General features: G+C 37.3%; 1 protein-coding gene across 5 annotated transcripts in view; it reads left to right on the forward strand.

Annotated features, from left to right (window-relative positions):
- The window catches only part of PARD3B (par-3 family cell polarity regulator beta), a 1,090,519-nt gene that overhangs the window by 558,107 nt on the left and 510,022 nt on the right, over positions 1 to 22,390 (forward strand). For all 5 annotated transcript variants that reach the window (XR_013402125.1, XM_015110772.3, XM_015110773.3 and 2 more), the window contains exons 5-7: positions 2,183 to 2,268; positions 15,569 to 15,655; positions 20,959 to 21,084. Coding sequence is in view for 4 of the 5 variants with exons in the window: in XM_015110772.3 (XP_014966258.3) it covers positions 2,183 to 2,268; positions 15,569 to 15,655; positions 20,959 to 21,084 (299 nt within the window). In the remaining variant the exon portion in view is untranslated. The remainder of the gene's footprint in view (positions 1 to 2,182; positions 2,269 to 15,568; positions 15,656 to 20,958; positions 21,085 to 22,390) is intronic.

Here is a 22,390-nt window from a genome sequence, read left to right on the forward strand (position 1 = left end):
GTTCTAATGTTAGATGGTGGTGATTACAAAACTCTGAATATATTGAAAACCACTTGATTGTACTCTTAATGGTGACTCTTATGTAAATTACATATCAATAAAGCTGTTGTAAGAAATAAAAATCATCTTAAAGCAATCCTTTAAATGATCATAGCTGCAGCCCCACAGACATGGGGCTGCAAACTTACCAGAGATCCAACTCTAGAACTGCCCAGCTAAGCTACTTCTGAATCTCTGATTCACAGAAACTATGAGAGATAATAAATGTTTATTTTTTTAATGTATTAAGTTGTGGAATAATTTATTATGCAACATTAAAAATTAATACAATGAACTCTTGGTGTTATGTGCTTGATATATAGAGAACCAGATACAAATTCATTCCTGTGTAAGAGAAACAGATAAGAAAGTTAATGATTTTGGCAAAAATGAGGTCATCAAATATCCTGACATGCACGATAATCACAGGTTCCACTATTATGTTAAATTATCTACCTAAGTATTTTTGTAACCTGCTCAACCCTGTCTCCATTTATCTGTAAGCATATATCAAGCCCTTCATAATAATATGAATATTTGAAAGCTTTCAAAAACATCATCTTTTAAAATTTGGTACTTTAAACCATGAAGTGTTTTTTAGCCTTATGGAAATTCTTTCTTATCTAAGTGAAAAGGGGAAAATTAATTTTTAAAAAGTCTAGTATAGACCAAGTCTTTCACAAAACTACCAACCCCTGCATGAAATGTTGCTACTCAATCTAAAAGTGAGAGACATTTTTTTTTTAACTCAGTTCACTACAACAAAGTCCTTCTGTTGCAGTTATGTCTTACTTTCCTTGAGATAATAACCTGGCTGGGCGCGGTGGCTCACGCCTGTAATCCCAGCACTTGGGAGGCCAAGACAACCAGATCACGAGATCAGGAGATCGAGACCATCCTGGCTGACATGGTGAAGCCCCATCTCTACTAAAAATACAAAAACAAAATTAACCGGGCGTGGTGGTGGACGCCTGTAGTCCCAGCCACTCCGGAGGCTGAGGCAGGAGAATGGTGTGAACCCAGGAGGCAGAGGTTGCAGTGAGCTGAGATCGCACCACTGCACTCCAGCCTGGGCAACAGAGCGAGACTCCGTCTCAAAAAAAAAAAAAAAAAAAAAAAAAAAAAGATAATAACCTAATATACTCATGTCCAGCCTCTTAAGCTTGTATGTTGTCTTCCTTACTCTGTTGCAATAATGCATTTTAAGCTTGTATGTTGTCTTCCTTACTCTGTTGCAATAATGCATTTCGATGCATAAATGCTGTTTATAAGTGTGGATTTTTGATAAGTCTTTCTGTATCTGGTTTGTTGCTTTGGTGAAACCAGAGTCCATGTCTAACAATACTTTTTTGTGACTCCACTTGTGAAGAGAGGGGTGTCCACAAGATTCCCTGTTAGAGAACAGCTCTGAGGCCTAATGTCCTCCATAAGGAAGCAGCAGCATCAGGCATGCTTTCTAGAATCCATCCTCTCCTCTGCTTCTCTGGGTAATATCCAGTACAACTTTGCCACTGTCCTGGAATACAGGGCCTCTCTGACCCTCTAACCTTTCTGTAGTGGGAGCCTGTTTACAATTTTAGAAATTAAATGGGCAATTTGAATCTCTCTCTGAAGATTATCCTCAGAATCAAATTTCATGACAAAGTAAGAATTCTGGATTTCTTCTTCCTGCAGTGTTTCTGCCTGACTTTGACAGAGGTGACTTTGCCAAGCAGTGTTTTTTCATGGATTTTGCTTTCTTTATATTTAATGTTGTGGGGGCAAGCAAGTACGTACCTTAAGGCTAATATATCACCATCTGTCACCAGAGCCTCCCCTTCGGTATTCTTTTCGTTGCTGGTTTAAAACACTCAATCCCAAAAGCCTATGGCTGAGTAGCAAGAAGCTAAATGAAGTATTCCAAAGCTCTTAACATACTGCCTTGTATACATGACGCATTTGAGCATTTCAGAAACCAAACAGGAGAGAAAAGAACATTGAAAGCACCGAAAAGATTAACACCTGCTTCCAGTTTTCAAACACATTAGAGCATACTGTATATATCCAGCGTAAAGCCGTTTACTATCCCGTATTGAGATATTTTATTCAAATTTTCAATTCAATATGCATAGCATCACATGTTTATGACTTTGTTTCACTATAGGATTCCACGCAGAACTTGGAAGAGAGAGAAGTTATGAATGGTGTACAGACAGAACTAACATCACCAAAAACTAAGGACACATTGAGGTATTCTCTTATGCAAATAAGAATATCTGATTTATTTCAATTTGATGTGTTTTTTTTAATAGTTTATAATTGTTCTTTACAAGAAAGATCAGGATAAATAGAATCATGGAGAGAGAGAGATAGGAGATATATATATATATAGGAGATATATATGTAGAGAGAGAATATATATTCTTTAGTTAAAAATGTTTATGAATATGTGTGTAATTTGGTTATCAAAACGGGCTTTTCACATGAGTTTTATCACCTTTTGTAGGTTAAAGAACTGCGCTTCAGAGCAATTAAGTGACAACTACAGACTTAATTGACACCCACCACTCTTGTCTACAAAGCCACTGTTTCAAACATTCCTATCGCATGTACATTCCCTGATGCCTTGGTGTTTTATTTCATGCTACCTGACTAAGGCTAGGAAACTTCTCGTATAAAAGTGCAGCTAAAATCAGTTTTATATCAAATTCAGAAAGTAGAGTGAGTGCAATTCCCAGCACTTTAAGACCCTGGAGTGGGAAAGGATGATAACAATCTTAACATCATTGAATGCATGGGGGAAAGCTTGGAGGTTACAGCTTTAAGACAGGACATTGATTCTAGCTGGTATGAGATGAAAAAAACAGTTAAAGTGAAATTAGGAAGCCAATTCTGGCTGAATTACATGGTCCATATGCTCCTGGGGCAGGGAGAATCTCATATCCCACAGGGCTTGGCCCATGCATAGGACTTTGGGCACGTATCCACATAGAAGCTAAGTAAATTATTTATAGTCTATCTCAAAATGTCTTGAAACTGTTTAATTTCTATAATCATTGCTCAAGCCTTTGTTATCCCTCAGCTACACCATTATAATAACCTAACTTCTCTGTCAAATATCAGTTTCTCCTTATTCTAATCATTCCCACATATTACTGTTGGATAAAATTTTTTAAACCACAGAATTTATCAAACCATCCCTTAGTTCCAAACCTTTTGGATTTAGATAAGTCCTGGGTTTGAGCACTAGCTCTGCTACTTACTACCTGTGTAATCTTGGACTCATTACACTACTTCTTTAATATGTATCTTCATAGGCAAATTGATATCATCATCACATAGATTATTGTGAAGATTAAATGAGGTACAGTACAGACAACTGACTTAGCACAATGCAGAATGAAAGGCTGGAGAAACATTAATTTCTATTGCCATTATCATTGTCATTTTTACACAGCTTGTAGTTTATTGTAACTATTTCTCATTCTCCCAAGCAAGACTGAATCCTCCAAAGGATTCCTGACACCTAATTCAGGTCTTGGAATATAATAGGGACCTATTTGTTGAGTGAATGACTGAATGGATACAATACATTGCTCCATAAGTCATAAGCAAAACTGTTAACTGCTCACTCATTATTAACACAAACATCTTTAAAGAAAAATAACATTTAAAAGACATTCTACAAATAGTTTTACAATATGCATCTCTTATGAAGCACCATTCAACTTATTTTGATCTTAAAAAGACAATGAAGCAAGAGGTTTGGTGGTTTTTTAAGAAAATTACACTTTGACTTCTCTTTAAATGGCAAGCAATATGTACAAAAGACCTTCACCTCATCCCTAATTCCTATCTCGTTTCTGACTCTGCCTTATCTCTCCACTCCTACTTCCCCAAATAAGCCTTCTTCCAGACTTGCCTTTTGTTTCATGCTTAACGCTGTCAGCGCGTTTTAGCCTATCCTCTCCTGTGTCCAGGATGTCTATTCATTGGTCAAACTGTTTGCAGAGGCCATCTCAAAATATATGAGACATTTCCCCATGTTGTGATGCTTTATTCCTGTAGTTATTGCTCAAGCCTCTATTTTTCTATTACTTGCAGTTAGATTATTCCAATAATTTAGTAATTCCTGCCTCAAGTACCAATCTCTCCCTTGTGGTTCCCTTTTCCAATTGGTCTCACATATCACTGCACAAATATTCCTAAACCATAGCACTTATCACACTTTTCCCTAATTCTAGAACCTGTAGTGACTTCATTTTCTACAAATTAAGTATAAATTTGCTAGCCAGAAATTTAACACACCACTCTGAGATTTGATCTCAAGCTAATGGTTTAATCTGTCTCCTATACACAGCACCTTTCTTTCTTTCCCTCTCTTTTTCTCCCTTCTTCTTCCTCCTCCTTATTCTCTGTCTCTCCCATCTTCCTCCCTCCCTACCTCTCTCTAATATTACAACCAATTGTTACGCTCACAACCTATCCTCATTCAATATCTCCGTGCAGTTGACTTTCTCTCCTGTGCATGCCTGCTCCACTACCTTTTCTGATGGAAGACCCATTTGTCCTTCTTCAGGAATAGATTCCTAATCCCAGCTTCCCTTCCTAATCCTGTACCCTCCTTCTCTGAAACACATAACAAGGTGCCTCCACTTTGAAACTGCACCTTGGTTAAACAGTTAAGAATTCTGCTCTGGGGTGCAGTAAATCCCTATTTGAGTCTTGACTCTATAGAAATGGTACGATGTTGGACAAATTATTAAACTCTCTAAGCATAAGTTTACTTCTAAAATGGATGTGATATAAATGTTTACTTTGTAGATTTAATATCAGTACATGATATAATGTCCAGAAGAAGGTTAGTACACTGCCTCCCAAGTAATAGCATGCGTTCACTGAGAATTTACTACTGTGACCCATTGCTTTCTATTCTTTTTTATTACCTGTCTCAACCCTCCCCTTAGATTATAAACTCCTCAAGCATTGGTCTTTGTTTTTTCCTTGTGGAACTTCCCCAGTGAAACAACTCAATTAATATTTGTTGAATTCAAGTGAAGTAGGTGGATCTCATCACCAACAACAAAGTCTTTGATAGATTTTTACTCGTACATTTGCATCCTCAAGACATTTTGCGATCAAGTAGAGTTCAAGGTTATCCTCAGACTCTTCCTGGAGGTTTCCCTCTGTAGTCCACCTCTCATACCATTGCATGTCACAGATCTGAGAATCCACCCTTCCAGAAAATCAGCTAACACCCACCCAGGTGCTGCAGTCCTTTGTCTTCTCTCTGCATGTCAGCAGTCTGATTGCAAATAAAACATGTTCCTCAATCCTGCAGTATTTCAGGCTTTTTAAAGAAAGTCTTACTGAGGAAATCAATAGAAAAAAATGGATTATTCTCTTTTAGCCTGTAAGCTTGTTTCCTTAGAAAGTTCTAACAATCATACTAATAGCAGGTAGTTATTGAATGCTTTGTAAATGCCAGATGTGGTATGTGTAACATATATGTGTTATGATCTTTATTTTTCCTATTAAAGCCAACAACTCTAATAGAGAAATAACTAATCTTTTTTTTTTTTTTTTGAGATGAAGTTTTGCTCTTTCACCCAGGCTGGGGCGAAGTGGTGTGATCTCAGCTCACTGCAACCTCTGCCCCCTGGGTTCAAGTGATTCTCGTGCCTCAGCTTCCCAAGTAGCTGGGATTACAAGTGTGTGCCACCACACCCGGCTAATTTTTGTATTTTTAGTAGAGATAGGGTTTCTCCATGGTGGTCAGGCCGCTCTCGAACTTCTGACCTCAAGTGATCTGCCCACCTCAGCCTCCCAAAGTGCTGGGATTACAGACGTGAGTCACCGCGCCTGGCCGGGAATTACCTAATCTTAATGTTCTCTGTGTGCAAATGAGGAAACTGAGGTACCAGGTCTTAATTAAAATAATTTTCTCAGACTCCTGACTCAAAAGTTATCACTGGGATACACTTTCTCTGTAATTACGCATGTGAATCATGATTTTCTTCTGAAATAAAGTACCTCCCCCTCCCCATCCTCAATCTCATCTCTTCCATACCTCAAAAAGTGACCTGCCATGGAGTTTAATAATCTTAGTGTTAAAAATGCTGTCCATTTACCTTGTGTGAAGAAATGAGACTTACAAACATCTGCAACTTCTGTTGTATATTTTTCCCTCAGGCTTGAAGTCTTTCTTCTGGATGGAAACCAAATAAAGCCTTTCGCTTCTAGCTCTAGCAGACTTGCCATTCATAATGACAGTCTCATTTTTAGACCACTGATTCTGCAGCTTCACTCATAGTTTTGTCTAAATCTCAGATTGGTAGCAGCTGGTTCCAGTTGTATCAGTTAGATCTTAGAGCATTTTGCTAGTTTAATACTAGTTAAACTAATGCTTTATAACTATCTGCTTATTTTAGTATGTCTTAGAAAGTTGTATAAAGATAGCTATTTTGATCTTAGTAAAATTCTCCCACTTTTCGTCTATGTGTAACCAAAATATTTTTCTTTTATCCCACACAGTTTATTTTCTTTTTTTTTTTATAAGTGGTTGTCAACCACTTTTTCTTTCCACTGCCAGAATACCCTTTCCACCTCACTTTCTGTATTTTCCATTTTATTTTATTTTATTTTATTTTTTATTATACTTTAAGTTCTAGGGTATATGTGCACAATGTGCAGGTTTGTTACATATGTATACATGTGCCCTGTTGGTGTGCTGCACCCATTAACTCCTCATTTACATTAGGCATATTTCCTAATGCTATCCCTGCCCCCACCCCCTCCCCACAACAGGACCTGGTGTGTAATGTTCCCCTTCCTGTGTTCAAGTGATCTCATTGTTCAGTTCCCACCTATGAATGAGAACATGTGGTATTTGGTTTTCTGTTCCTGTGATAGTCTGCTGAGAATAATGGTTTCCAGCTGCATCCATGTCCCTACAAAGGACACGAACTCATCCTTTTTTATGGCTGCATAGTATTCCATGGTGTATATGTGCCACATTTTCTTAATCCAGTCTGTCACTGATGGACATTTGGGTTGATTCCAAGTCTTTGCTACTGTGAATAGTACCGCAATAAACATACGTGTGCATGTGTCTTTATAGCAGCATGACTTATAATCCTTTGGGTATATACCCAGTAATGGGGTGGCTGGGTCAAATGGTATTTCTAGTTCTAGATCCTTGAGGAATCGCCACACTGTTTTCGACAGTGGTTGAACTAGTTTACAGTCCCACCAACAGTGTAAAAGTGTTCCTATTTCTCCACATCCTCTCCAGCACCTGTTGTTTCCTGACTTTTTAACGATTGCCATTCTAACTGGTGTGAGATGGTATCTCATTGTGGTTTTGATTTGCATTTCTCTGATGGCCAGTGATGATGAGCATTTTTTCATATGTCTGTTGGCTGTATGAATGTCTTCTTTTGAGAAGGGTCTGTTCATATCCTTTGCCCACTTTTTGGTGGGGTTGTTTGTTTTTTTCTTGTAAAATTGCTTGAGTTCTTTATAGGTTCTGGATATTATCCCTTTGTCAGATGAGTAGATTGCAAACATTTTTTCCCATTCTGTAGGTTGCCTGTTCACTCTGATGGTAGTTTCTTTTGCTGTGCAGAAGCTCTTTAGTTTAACTAGATCCCATTTGTCAATTTTGGCTATTGTTGCCATTGCTTTTGGTGTTTTAGACATGAAGTCCTTGCCCATGCCTATGTCCTGAATGGTATTCCCTAGGTTTTCTTCTGGGGTTTTTATGATTTTAGGTCTAACATTTAAGTCTCTAATCCATCTTGAATTAATTTTCGTATGAGTAAGGAAAGGATCCAGTTTCAGCTTTCTACTTATGGGTAGCCAATTTTCCCAGTGCCATTTATTAAATAGGGAATCCTTTCCCCATTTCTTGTTTTTGTCAGGTTTGTCAAAGATCAGATGGCTGTAGATGTGTGGTATTATTTCTGAGGGCTCTGTTCTGTTCCATTGGTCTATATCTCTGTTTTGGTACCAGTACCATGCTGTTTTGGTTACTGTAGCCTTGTAGTATAGTTTGAAGTCAGGTAGCATGATGCCTCAAACTTTGTTCTTTTGGCTTAGGATTGTCTTGGCAATGCAGGTTCTTTTTTGGTTCCATATGAACTTTAAAGCAGTTTTTTCCAATTCTGTGAAGAAAGTCATTGGTAGCTTGATGGAGATGGCATTGAATGTATAAATTACCTTGGGCAGTATGGCCATTTTCACAATATTGATTCTTCCTATTCATGAGCATGGTATGTTCTTCCATTTGTTTGTGTCCTCTTTTACTTTGTTGAGCAGTGGTTTGTAATTCTCCTTAAAGAGGTCCTTCACATCCCTTGTAAGTTGGATTCCTAGGTATTTTATTCTCTTTGAAGCTATTGTGAATGGGAGTTCATCCACGATTTGGCTCTCTCTTTGTCTGTTACTGGTGTATAAGAATGCTTGTGACTTTTGCACATTGATTTTGTATCCTGAGACTTTGCTGAAGTTGCTTATCAGCTTAAGGAGATTTTGGGCTGAGACGATGGGGTTTTCTAAATATACAATCATGTCATCTGCAAACAGGGAAAATTTGACTTCTTATTTTCCTAACCAAATACCCTTTATTTCTTTCTCTTGCCTGATTGCCCTAGCCAGAACTTCCAACACTATGTTGAATAGGAATGGTGAGAGAGGGCATCCCTGTCTTGAGCCAGTTTTCAAAGGGAATGCTTCCAGTTTTTGCCTATTCAGTATGATATTGGCTGTGGGTTTGTCATAAATAGCTCTTATTATATTGAGATATGTCCCATCAATACCGAATTTATTGCGAGTTTTTAGCATGAAGGGCTGTTGAATTTTGTCAAAGGCCTTTTCTGCATCAATTGAGATAATCATGTGGTTTTTGTCTTTGGTTCCGTTTATATGCTGGATTACATTTATTGACTTGCATATGTTGAACCAGCCTTGCATCCCAGGGAGGAAGCCTACTCGATCATAGTGGATAAGCTTTTTGATGTGCTGCTGGATTCGGTTTGCCAGTATTTTATTGAGGATTTTTGCATTGATGTTCATCAGGGATATTGGTCTAAAATTCTCTTTTTTGTGTGTCTCTGTCAGGCTTTGGTATCAGGATGATGTTGGCCTCATAAAATGAATTAGGGAGGATTCCCTCTTTTTCTATTGATTGGAATATAACTCCTCCTTGTACCTCTGGTAGAATTTGGCTGTGAATCCATCTGGTCCTGCACTTTTTTGGTTAGTAGGCTATTAATTATTGCCTCAATTTCAGAGCCTGCTATTGGTCTATTCAAGGATTCAACTTCTTCCTGGTTTAGTCTTGGGAGAGTGTAAGTGTCCAGGAAATTATGCATTTCTTCTAGGTTTTCTAGTTTATTTGTGTAGAGGTGTTTATAGTATTCTCTGATGGTACTTTGTATTTCTGTGGGGTCGGTGGTGATATCCCCTTTATCATTTTTTATTATGTCTATTTGATTCTTTTCTCTTTTCTTCTTTATTAGTCTTCCTAGCGGTCTATCAATTTTGTTGATCTTTTCAAAAAACCAGCTCCTGGATTCATTGATTTTTTGGAGGGTTTTTTGTGTCTCTATCTCCTTCAGTTCTGCTCTGATCTTAGTTATTTCTTGCCTTCTGCTAGCTTTTGAATGTGTTTGCTCTTGCTTCTCTAGTTCTTTTAATTGTAATGTTAAGGTGTCAATTTTAGATCTTTCCTGCTTTCTCTTGTGGGCATTTAGTGCTATAAATTTCCCTCTAAAAACTGCTTTAAATGTGTCCCAGAGATTCTAGTATGTTGCATCTTTGTTCTCATTGGTTTCAAAGAACATCTTTATTTCTGCCTTCATTTTGTTATGTACCCAGTAGTCATTGAGGAGCAGGTTGTTCAGTTTCCATGTAGTTGAGTGGTTTTGATTGAGTTTGTTAGTCCTGAGTTCTAGTTTGATTGCATTGTGATCTGAGAGACATTTTATTATAATTTCTGTTCTTTTACATTTGCTGAGGAGTGCTTTACCTCTAACTGTGTGGTCAGTTTTGGAATAAGTGTGATGTGGTGCTGAGAAGAATGTATATTCTGTTGATTTGGGGTGGAGAGTTCTGTAGATGTCTATTAGGTCCGCTTGGTGCAGAGTTGAATTCAATTGCTGGATATCCTTGTTACCTTCTGTGTTGTTGATCTGTCTAATGTTGACAGTGGGGTGTTAAAGTCTTCCATTATTATTGTATGGGAGTCTGAGTCTCTTTGTAGGTCTCTAAGGACTTGCTTTATGAATCTGGGTGCTCCTGTATTGGGTGCATATATATTTAGGATAGCTAGCTCTTCCTGATGAATTGATGCCTTTACCATTATGTAATGGCCTTCTTTGTCTCTTTTGATCTTTGTTGGTTAAAGTCTGTTTTATCAGAGACTAGAATTGCAACCCCTGCTGTTTTTTGTTTTCCATTTGCTTGGTAGATCTTCCTCCATCCCTTTATTTTGAGCCTATGTGTGTCTCTGCATGTGAGATGGGTCTCCTGAATACAGCAAACTGATGGATCTTGACTCTTTATCCAATTTGCCAGCTGTGTCTTTTAGTTGGACCATTTAGTCCATTTACATTTAAGGTTAATGTTGTTATGTGTGAACTTGATCCTGTCATTATGATTTTAGCTGGTTATTTTGTTTGCTAGTTGATGCAGTTTCTTCGTAGCATCAATGGACTTTACATTTTGACATGTTTTTGCAACAGCTTGTACCTGTTATTCCTTTCCATGTTTAGTGCTTCCTTCAGGATCTCTTGTAGGGCAGGCATGGTGGTGACAAAATCTCTAAGCATTTGCTTATCTGTAAAGGATTTTATTTCTCCTTCACTTATGAAACTTAGTTTGGCTGGATATGAAATTCTGGGTTGAAAATTCTTTTCTTTAAAAATGTTGAATATTGGCCCCCACTCTCTTCTGGCTTGTAGAGTTTCTGCCGAGAGATCTGCTGTTAGTCTGATGGGCTTCCCTTTGTGGGTTACCCGACCTTTCTCTCTGGCTGCCCTTAACATTTTTTCCTTCATTTCAACTTTGGTGAATCTGACAATTATGTGTCTTGGAGTTGCTCTTCTCTTTGTGGCATTCTCTGTGTTTCCTGAATTTGAATGCTGACCTGCCTTACTAATTTGGGGAAGTTTTCCTGGATGATATCCTGCAGAGTGTTTTCCAACTTGGTTCCATTTTCCCTGTCACTTTCAGGCACACCAATCAGACATAGATTTGGTCTTTTCACATAATCCCATATTTCTTGGAGGCTTTGTTCATTTCTTTTTACTCTTTTTTCTCTACACTTCTCTTCTCACTTCATTTCATTCATTTGATCTTCATACGCTGATACTCTTTCTTCCAGTTGATCAAGTCAGTTACTGAAACTTGTGCATTTGTCACATAGTTCTCGTGTTATGGTTTTCATCTCTATCAGTTCTTTTAAGGACTTCTCTACATTGGTTATTCTAGTTAGCCGTTCGTCAGATCTTTTTTCAACATTTTTAATTTCTTTGCACTGGTTATATAGTTCCTTCTTTAGCTCTGAGAAGTTTGATCAACTGAAGCCTTCTTCTCTCAACTCATGAAAGTCATTCTCCATCCAGCTTTGTTCCGTTGCTGGCAATGAGCTGCGTTCCTTTGGAGGGGGAGATGCACTCTGATTTTTTGAATTTCCTGCTTTTCTGCACTGCTTTTTCCCCATCTTTGTGGTTTTATCTGCCTTTGGTCTGTGATGATAGTGACATACTGATGGGGTTTTGGTGTAGGTGTCCTTTCTGTTTGTTAGTTTTCCTTCTAACAGTCAGGACCCTCAGCTGCAGGTCTGTTGGAGTTTGCTTGAGGTCCACTCCAGACCCTGTTTGCCTGGGTATCAGCAGCGGAGGCTGCAGAAGATAGAATATTGCTGAACAGTGAGTGTTGCTGTCTGCTTCTTGCTCTGGAAGCTTCGTCTCTGGGACCGTGTGAGGTGTGAAGTGGCATTCTGCACCTAGTGGGGGATGTCTCCCAGTTAGGCTACTCAGGGGTCAGGGACCCACTTTAGCAGGCAATCTGTCCATTCTCAGATCTCAGTCTCCGTGCTGGGAGATACATAGCTCTCTGCAAAGCTGTCAGGGACATTTACCTCTGCCGAGGTTTCTGCTGCTTTTTGTTTAGCTATGCCCTGTCCTCAGAGGTGGAGTCTACAGAGGCAGGCCGGCCTCCTTGAGCTGTGTTGGGCTCCACCCAATTCAAGCTTCCCCGTGGCTTTGTTTACCTACTTAAGCCTCAGCAATGGTGGGCGCCCCTCCCCCAGCGTCGCTGCCACCTTGCAGTTAGATCTCAGACTGCTGTGCTAGCGATGAGGGAGGCTCCGTGGGCGTGGGACCCTCTGAGCCAGGTGTGGGATATAATCTCCTTTTGTGCCGTTTGCTAAGACCCTTGGTAAAGCACAGTATTAGGGTGGGAGTTACCTGATTATCCAGGTGTTGTGTGTCTCAATTTCCTTTGGCTAGGAAAAGGAATTCCCTTCCCCCTGCGCTTCCCAGGTGAGGTGATGCCTCTCCCTGCTTCAGCTCTTGCTGTTCAGGCTGCACCCGCAGACCAGCGCCAACTTCCGACATGCCCCAGTGAGATGAACCCAGTACCTCTGTTGAAAATGCAGGTGTCACTCATCTTCTGTGTCACTCACACTGGGAGCTGGAGGCTGGAGCTGTTCCTATTCGGCCATCTTGGGTGCGCTCATATTTTCCATTTTAAATCAACCTTCTAGCTTATTTTCTAGCTACTATAGTGTCCTCTAAAACATAAATGTGCACATTTCCTGTTCACCAGTCCCTGAATTCTACTCTAGAGTTTATCTAAACAAAGAGCATTAGTAGCCTATTTTCATGTCTTTGTATAATCTCACTTTATGAGATATGTAGTCATATAAATGTGTCCAGTCCTACTTGCTGTGTTTCTCTTCCATGAAGACTGTATATATAGAGATCTCTATGGAACAGAACTCCATCAAGTATTTCTAGCACTGCGGGTTGTTTTCTCTTTTAAAATAAATAAAAATATGTGAACTGGTCGATGGAGCATTATTTTTCAAATGTTCTCCTTTTCATCTTGAAACAAATAATGAGTAACATTTTATAGAGAACATGATGAGACATGGTCTATGTAAAATTATATTACTTATCTTTATTAAACAGATCTAACTTTCTGTAAGTGCTTATACATTACAGTAAACAAAATCGAAAAGTCTTTTAGGCTTTTTTTCTGGGATAGTACTATTTTTGTGATAATAATTTACAAGTTATCAGAACAATTCTAGCTACAAAATTGCAACTATTGTGTGTGATGGTAGAATAAAAAATTTATTTTGAGATATTGAAAGGAGATTCTCATAAAATAAAGTCAACTTTTAAAACTCCATTCTCACAAATTTTTTATGTTTTTTTAAAAAGATTGGCTACTTAAATATGTTTGACTTTCTTAAGTGAATGTAAAAACACATTATTAATGATTGCTAAAGAGTAGGTATCAGTATGATACATATAATTTATTAATCTTATAGAAGGGATTTTGAGTGGGAGTAAAGAAATATTTGTGAAATAGAAAAAAAATGAGAATTCATAAAAGGTATGCTAAAAATTCTTAAGCTGAAAACTTAAAGTCTATAACAGACTAAACACATTCCAAACGCCTCTGTATATTACATATGGATGCTATCTCTCAGCATGTGGATACTTGATACATTTATTAGGAAAGATTTGTGTTGTGCTTTCGGTGCAAAACTATAAAAATATGTTATAAAGGTAAGGGCAATAATTTTCAGTGACTAAGCAAAATTTGAATCTCTGTTTATAAAAGTCTTTAAAAGCAGTATTGTAAACCTAGAGTGCAAATGCTTTTGGTTTAGTCTTCCTCAAATACCTAAAAATGCACTATAAATTCTGTTATTATATAAAACTTATTGCTTTTTTGTCTATTGAAAGCCATTCAACTTTCTCTGTCAACCAAGCATTTTATATTCAGACCTTGTAATGCATACCTATATATACCAGTCCATATACACATATTTATATGAATGTTCATATCCTCACATATATGGAGATGAATCATTTAATACTGTATTATCACTCTAAGATTTGTTTTGTTTTTAGCTTTTATTCCAAGCCTCTGACATAATCTGCTTGACTGAGCAAGTTTTACATATATCAGCAATATCTGGGTAAAACTCATTTGAAATTTATTATCAGATTTGAAATTTCATCATATTCCACAAATGCTGAAAACTGGTGTGCTCTTTTTTTGCATTTCTTAATGATAATAAGCTTGCAAAGAAAACACATTAAAAATCAACCTAATCCACTGATGAGAATATATTTAATGTATTTATTTTAGATTACTGATAATTTAGGGAATACTTCATGCAGAGTGAATTCATCATACATTTTGCTTAATGCTGTTCTCAGCTTTCCAGCAAGAAGCCAAAATTTCACCATTTTCATGTTGGAGCAGAAAGCATTTGTAGCAGCTGTAGCTCTTAATTTGACATCTAGTTTCAGGTCATTTTCATGTAAATAGGAAACAATGGAGACCTGCTTACAATTTCCATAACGCGGATGTTTGCTTCAACTTTATTATTTTCTTCTGACAATTATATTTTCTCCCTGGGATTAAAGGAACCAGTAATCATTCACAGTTATTATTTTTCATCTTTATGAAAACTTGGTAGTTCTACTCTTTATTACTCAAAAGCTCCCAGTGCCTTCCATATTTCAGTCATATACACAATCTATTAATGTTTCTAGTTCATCCTTTCCTTAATCTGGGGTAGGTTAGGCAGGTCAGGTTTTCTATTTCTTTCTATAATACATTTTCTTCAGGCTTTGCAACCTCTTTTTCTACCTTTAAAAAAATATAGGAGGTGAAAATTTGGAATTGTTCTCTTGAATATAACTGATGTTTTATTGAAAAGCAAGTTTGAGTTTTGATTTATATTGCTTTGAACATGCCCATATGTATTACCAACTGTGGCTTCACAGCATTATAACATGTAATTCTGTGCTTTCTCTAATAAGTATTTTATTTCATTTTTCCTCTGTTCCAGAGAAGAAGCCTACTTTATGCTGAAGCATCAATGTGCTTTCTTCTGTGTTTTGTATGATCTGTACAGTAATTTTCAAGTGTGTTTCAATGGGGAAAATTTTAATTTTTGTGTACCTCTTTTAAAATATGTTGACTTATGCAGATTAAGTTAAGTAGGAAGGTATTTTTGTAGGTAGTCATTTCCATTTGTTCCTCTTCTAGGAGTAAACATAAGAAATCAGAGAGCCTTTTAAACATTTTGTTTTCTGGATCATCTGAACATACCAATAAATTATGTATTCTTTTGACTTAGTCTCTGCTGTTGAAGTTATATTAGTTGATATAATCTGAGTGGGGTGGGTGTGTGTGTGTGTGTGTGTGTGTGTGTGTGTGTGTGTGTGTGTTTTAGATGTGCCTTCTCTGTTTTTTAGGAGACGCTCATTTGTGCTCTTGTTTTTTTCTGTCCCAGTGATATGACAAGAACAGTGGAGATTTCTGGGGAAGGAGGCCCATTGGGAATACATGTAGTGCCCTTCTTTTCATCTCTGAGTGGAAGGTAAGATGTTTTTCTCATTCTAGAAGCTCGTGCTAATGAAAACCCTGATTTGAGCTCCTTTTCCCAAATATTTTTCAGAAGGAGATTAAAGGTGAATTCTGTTATTCAAATGGATACCTCAAGACATACTTTTGTTGGCCACTTAAGTGTTGGAAACAAAAGACAATAATTGACTTTAGGATGTAATGGGGGAAAAAATCAGCCACAGTTTCTCCATTTACACTTAATTATGAAATACTTCCTTAAAGTATCCTTGTCAGTGACACATAGTAAACAGATCCTTGGCAAAGATATTAACATATTGTTAGACAAATGTTGCAACTGAATTTTTTTGATATTCCAGAATATGCTTCAACAAGTGAGTATAATAATTCTAAATTGGTATATCCTGTTATTCCTCAAGTATGTAGCATTTAGAATAATAAATATTCTAACATTTTAAGTAGCTATATCTGATGCTGTGTATGTATGATGGCTTTACAGAAGCAACGTGTCATCATGCTGTATTTTCCTAAAATATAATTTAGTCAATTAAAAATAATTTACCACATCTTTTTGGAATTTTTAACACATTATGTTGCTAAATCCACACTGGTAAAAATGGCATTGTAGATTGTATCAACACTTCTTGAAATTTACATCTGTCTAACTGGATTTAAAGACTGTTCTCTTGATGGAAATTAAAATGTGTGCCTCAGAGTTCATATTAGCCCTGTTAAAACAATTGTACTGAACTTGTTTTAAATATTATGTCACTTTGTAATAAAACGACCACATTTAGCACTAGACTGATATTGACAAGGGTTGTCAGAAACTTAAAATCAGTTTTTCACCAACATGACATGATTGCAGTTAATTTACTGAATTTATTTTCTTAAAAACATCATTGAAAAGGGGGGATTCCTTATTTTAGTTTAGGATATCACAGATGAGACAAGTCAATTGATTTCCCAAGGTCACACAAAATCCAGCTCCCCTAACTTCTCACTTCATTGTTCTTTCAAGAAATAAAATTTTCCCAAAGGTTATATAGTATTAATTTAGTGATTCTGAATATTTATTCAATTCAGTATGCCCTATAGCAAAAAGAACAGATTTAGTCATGGTATTTGGGTTGGCATCACATTCAGCAGGTAGCCATCTGCTACCTGTAATTGCGAAGTCATCACCTTTTTTTTTTTTTGCAAATAACATCTGATGCCAGGCTCTCACTGGAATGAATGTTCCCAAAAAGAAATGAACCAAAAAGCTAGCAGCTCTTATTGTCTCATTTCCTGTATGTGTTAATAAGTGTGTTTATAAATGTTATGGGTTATGGCATAGGACAAACTGAGGTTGGTTTTGATAGATAGGGTGAATATTTACTCGGTTGTCATGAGAAATTCTAATAACTTTTGGCAGAAGTATACTAACAGAGCTTTGTGAACTACCAGAGCTGTTAAATGACCAGGCTCTTTAGTTTAATGATGCTGGGATAGAACACAAGATCTTCCCAATTTCCAAAAATGAGAAAATATACAGTGTGGCAGTCGCTATACTTCATTTTCAATAGTTCAGAAAACAAGCTGATCCTATAGCTCAGAAATCACATTCTCTCACTTCAAACGAGGGAAATACACTAAGCTTTATTGATTCCCTCCCTCCTCCTTCCTGGTTCTGATTCCTAGCACAAACCTTGTAGAATAGAAGAAAGAGTACTGGACGTGGTTTCAGAACTATTGGATTTGAATCCCAGTGTTCTTTTTTATAACCTTGATCAAGTCCCCTAAACTTGCCTCTTTTGAGTACCTACTTTACATCAAGGTTATGGTGATTAAATAACATTAAAAATGTGAAAGTTCCTTGTAAACCACATAATGTATGAATGTGTAAATCATCAGTATGATGATTATTTTGGCTAAAACCAAAAAGCCTGATTCAGAAATGCAGTTTTATTATAAGTTCATGGTTAACTGTTCAGTAACTTGGTGAAATAGTTCTATTATTTTTTTTGCTATCCACCAGTATTATAGAAAGGAAATTTAATTAAAAAACATTAAAAATGCTATGGAAGTGGAGACATGAGCCAATAAAAGTTAAGAAGTAATGAGTACAGGCTGAAACAGCATACTTAACTCAACCCATGTGTCTAGATGAAACTGCGTATAGAGCATGTCAGACAAGTGTCTGACTTCATAATGCCATATGGTTTCACTGTGTGAGCACAGGGGCTTCGCTGAGGTCATAGTGCTATACTTTGCTCTTAATTTCCTTCCATTTATTGGTATGTGCCATTATCTTAAATTGGAATTTACATTTAATTTTTTACTAAGATTACTGTAATTGACTTTGCCTTCTATTTTTTTTTTCTTTTAGAAAACTGTTGCCACACCTGTTGTTGAATAAGAAACCTAATCTAAGTTAGATCATCCTAAGTAAACTATGGTGGCTGCTCTACTAGATAAAGCCTCAATGAATCCATTAGATAGCATCGCAGAGGGATGCTGAATGCTGCTTGTATTGAGGGCCATTGGCTTTCCCAGTAAAAACAAAACAAACATAAAAAAACTCCAAAGTTCTTGCAACTAAAACACAACTTAATTTTATTCATATTTTAAAAATCAATGTTTTTTTGTGAATTAAAAACATAAATTAATTTGTTTCAGTACAGGTAGCATAATAGGCCTCAGTTTCATAGGGAAGACAGCTAAACAGGAGAGAGAACAGGGGCTGAATGAAAGCTAATAAAGACTGTGTGAAGAGATGTTCAAACAAAAATACTAAGCTGGTGGTCACAGGCTGTGTGACATTGGGGAAAGAACAGGAAAGGGGCAAGGAGAAGATGTTGGTGCCTAAATGATGATTAGAAGAGCAAAAAGAATTGTTACCCCTCTAATTCTGTGAGGCTGTGGATTTCAGCATCCTTTATCACTGCTCATTAATGCAAATTAACTGGTTAGTCTCGGCCTATAACTTCTCGACAGCATTAATCTTTGAATTCTGTGAGTCTTGGTCCCAAATGAGACAGCTACCACAGCCCACCAGTTTAGGGCAAAGAGGATAATGAGGTATTGTTTTCTGAGCCTTCTCATAGTGGTCTGGATGAAATCAAACTGGAGGGAATCTATCCCTTCCATGGAGCAGAGAGGGCAGAAGTGGTTTGTTGCCAGGGACCAAACTAATAAAATCAGTCAGTTTTACATTTTACCGAAATTACCTCTGACACATGGGTTTTACAGTTGGGCTTATTCTGTCAATAAATTTTTCATGGAAAGTTAGATTATTTAGATCAGTGAGGTTCACATAGCATACTCCAGTTGTAATATGCCAGCTAAATTGCAACCCAGTGGCCCGAAAGAATTAATTCATCTCCCAAAATGTGAAATTAAATCCTAGGGAGTAACATTACATGACTGATGATGTACTGAATTAAATTAAAGGAAGACTTGAATGCTTGTTAAAAAAAATATCACTTACATAAACAAGTGTATAACCACATGTGAGCCTCCTAATGGATCAAGTTATTGTGAATCCACCCTAACAGAAATCCAAAATGTGGACTCTTAGGATGCTGTTTAATTTAGGGGAAAAAAAAGCAACACAATTTTGATCTATTATTTTAATGTGTCAAATAGTTAAATTTTTAATACTGTGTTTCAAGATTAAAGTAACACAGAATATGATTAATTTGCTAACCTACTAGAACTAGGAAATGAACCACAAGACCCCACTGCACACTTGTGCCTATGACCCTGAGCCTTCCCTGCAATAGATGGCGTGACTGCTTGCTGTTCTCTCTCCTGCAGCAGCATGCTGTATTCATTTAACATTTTCGAAGTGGAGACCCAAATATCACTGCTATGCCTGTTGAGGTCTTGAGAAGATGGGAGCTCATTAAGGGGGCAGAGGCTCAACTCCGTGGCCACTCCAAACAGAAGGACTGCTTTCTCTGATACTTGCATTATAGATTGCCCTTTTCTATGGCTGACCCTGTTATTTACACATAAAATGTGCTCATGTTTTATTTAGATTTGAAATTTAATGTGAAGGTATTTTGTAATAGCACACATGGTTTTTATACAAAAGAGAGTGACAAAGTAGAAAAACAAGAGGATTGATAAAGCATAGATCACAGTTTCTCCAAATCTAGCAGACTCCTCTTGCAGGACATATCTATCTTTCTTACTCTGGGACACAGCTAAGCCCTGTCATATCACAAAGAGAAGGGAAATCCCACAAATGAGAAATAATGAAAATACGTATAAGTTCCATTTCTTACGGTTTTTGGTTTAGTTTTGGTTGATGTATATAACAGAATTGTGTACGAATGTACACACACACACACACACACACAATTTTAATTCTTATGGCTATAGTTCTCTTCCTTCTCTCCTTCTCTTCCAACCTCCTCCTGATTCTAAGCTACAACCACAAAAATCCGGAAGCCCCTTGGTATCCTCTCTAAATTAGCCTCTTCTTGGTTGAAATTTCAGACAACTCTTCCCAAAGCCTGCCTTCATCATGTCGCTGCCCTGTTTGGAAGTAGGGGCTACTGGATGCCCCCCTCCAGGTCCATCAGATTAAATTCATTGACTGTTCAAAGCCTTTGTGTGTGGCACTGGTCTCCCATCTAGTTAGCTCTCATATTTTTGAAGACTCTAGGCTTGTTAATGTCTTTAGTTTTTGGACTTCAGCTGTACCCCAAATGTATACTGAAGTTACCTGGTCCTGGCCCTACAGCTTTGTCTCAGACTCCTCCATCCTGAGCACACAGAAAATGCCCAACACATACTTGATTTGGTAGCACCAACAAATGGGATCCAGCTTCCTTCTAAACTGAGTAATATGATCTGAGCTTAAATGTTTGTTTACTTCTTAAAATGCAAATTATTAGAATAGGTAGTAAGACTGCAAAACAATTACTGTGAATACCCTAATGCTCTCCCACTGCAAAACATCACGTTGCCGTGTTGGCACTAACTCAGACTTACTTATTATAGTCAGGTTTGATGCCCTTCTCCAAACCACAAGTCTTTGGTGTCAACTCCACTAAACTAGCCTTTCAATAAGTTTACTGCGAGCATGAGAAATGAAGTCTCAGATTGATGTTAGTACTTATGCATATTTATCTAGAAGGGCTTTTTGTCCTGTAGTGAGTTTTGGCTTTTTTGGATTAGGGATTAAAATAACAAACAGTTGCCTGAATATGAAGTATAATTTCTTTTGTAAATAGAAATCAATAGTATTTCTGAACAGTTGCAAGTGGAGAAATAATTAGCATTTATTATTCAGTAATTATGTTTCAATCTAAATTTTGCATTTAGGATTCTAGGACTCTTCATCCGAGGCGTAGAAGAAAACAGCAGGTCCAAGCGGGAGGGACTATTTCACGAAAATGAATGTATTGTAAAAATCAACAGTGTGGATCTCGTAGACAAAACGTTTGCTCAGTAAGCATTTTTTCATTGTTTTATTTACTCTGTTGATCCCTAGCATGGTTATAATCATTACTGAACTCATTATGATCAAAATAGTAGGTAGAATTTCTAGTCACTTCCCTTTGAACGATCCAGGACATCCATTTTCAAATGCTTCTAATGTTTTAGCCTACTCAAAGGTGGCCCACACATGTCTCTGGCAGGTCTGAGAATGCTAAACTACAGAATATCACAAGCCTTCCTGCCTGGCTGTCTTTACTGGGACGTCGTTCAACGGGTTTGTTTTTCTTGCGCTATGGGTCAGTTAAACTGGTATTTAATGGCTCTTTTCACAGACTGTTAGTTCAGCTTATTAATTAACTTACTTTGTGTCAGCAGTCTTCCTTAAGCTAAAAAATCTGTGAGAGATGTCTGAGGACTCACTGAATCATAGAAACAAACAGAAAAAAATAAAATTAAAATACCATCTCTTGGCCAGGTGCAGTGACTCACGCCTGTAATCCCAGCACTTTGGGGGGTCAAGGTGGGTGGATCATGAGGTCAGGAGATCAAGACCAGCCTGGCCAAAATGATAAAACCCCATCTCTACTAAACATGCAAAAGAAAATTAGGCAGGCTTGGTGGTACGCACCTGTAATCCCAGCTACTCAGGAGGCTGAGGCAGGATAATCGCTTGAACCTGGGAGACGGAGGTTGCAGTGAGGTGAGATTGTGCCTTTGCACTCCACCCTAGGCGACAGGGAAAGACTCCATCTTCAAAATGAATAAATAAATAAATAAATACTGTCTCCCTCAAGAAATCATCTCTCTGCATGTGAAAATGTTAAGGGAATGGCTTCCTGTACACAGGAATTAGAGTGTATAGTAATCTGATGCATATTTTTTTTAATGTATGTTGGCATTGCAGTGGGATTCTGGACCAAAGGACTAAGTACTAATAATCCTTGGGAATCATCACCACCCTCTTGTTTCTGACCAAAACAGGTCCTAATACATCTTCTCTCTGGGCATTAGTTGTCAATATTGTATGTGTGCATGTGGACAAAGATGAGCGGTTGTGGGTAGAGGAAGAGTGGGTACTGGCTGCTAAGTATGAAAAGAAATGAGACCTTAGAAGAATCTATTGTGTTAAAATAATGATAGGCAAAACTATAATTATTATTAGTAATAATCTTTTAATATACTACTGTGCTTTTTCACAAGGACTTGATAATTATGCAAAGCAGTCATTACTTCTATTTTATAGAGGTGGAAAGTGAGACTCATAAAAATTTTGTATAGAGTTAGTATGGAGTAGAAACTGATTCCTATGCTAGCA

The sequence above is a fragment of the Macaca mulatta genome, chromosome 12 (assembly GCF_049350105.2).
Source record: "Macaca mulatta isolate MMU2019108-1 chromosome 12, T2T-MMU8v2.0, whole genome shotgun sequence".
Classification (NCBI taxonomy): Eukaryota; Metazoa; Chordata; class Mammalia; order Primates; family Cercopithecidae; genus Macaca; species Macaca mulatta.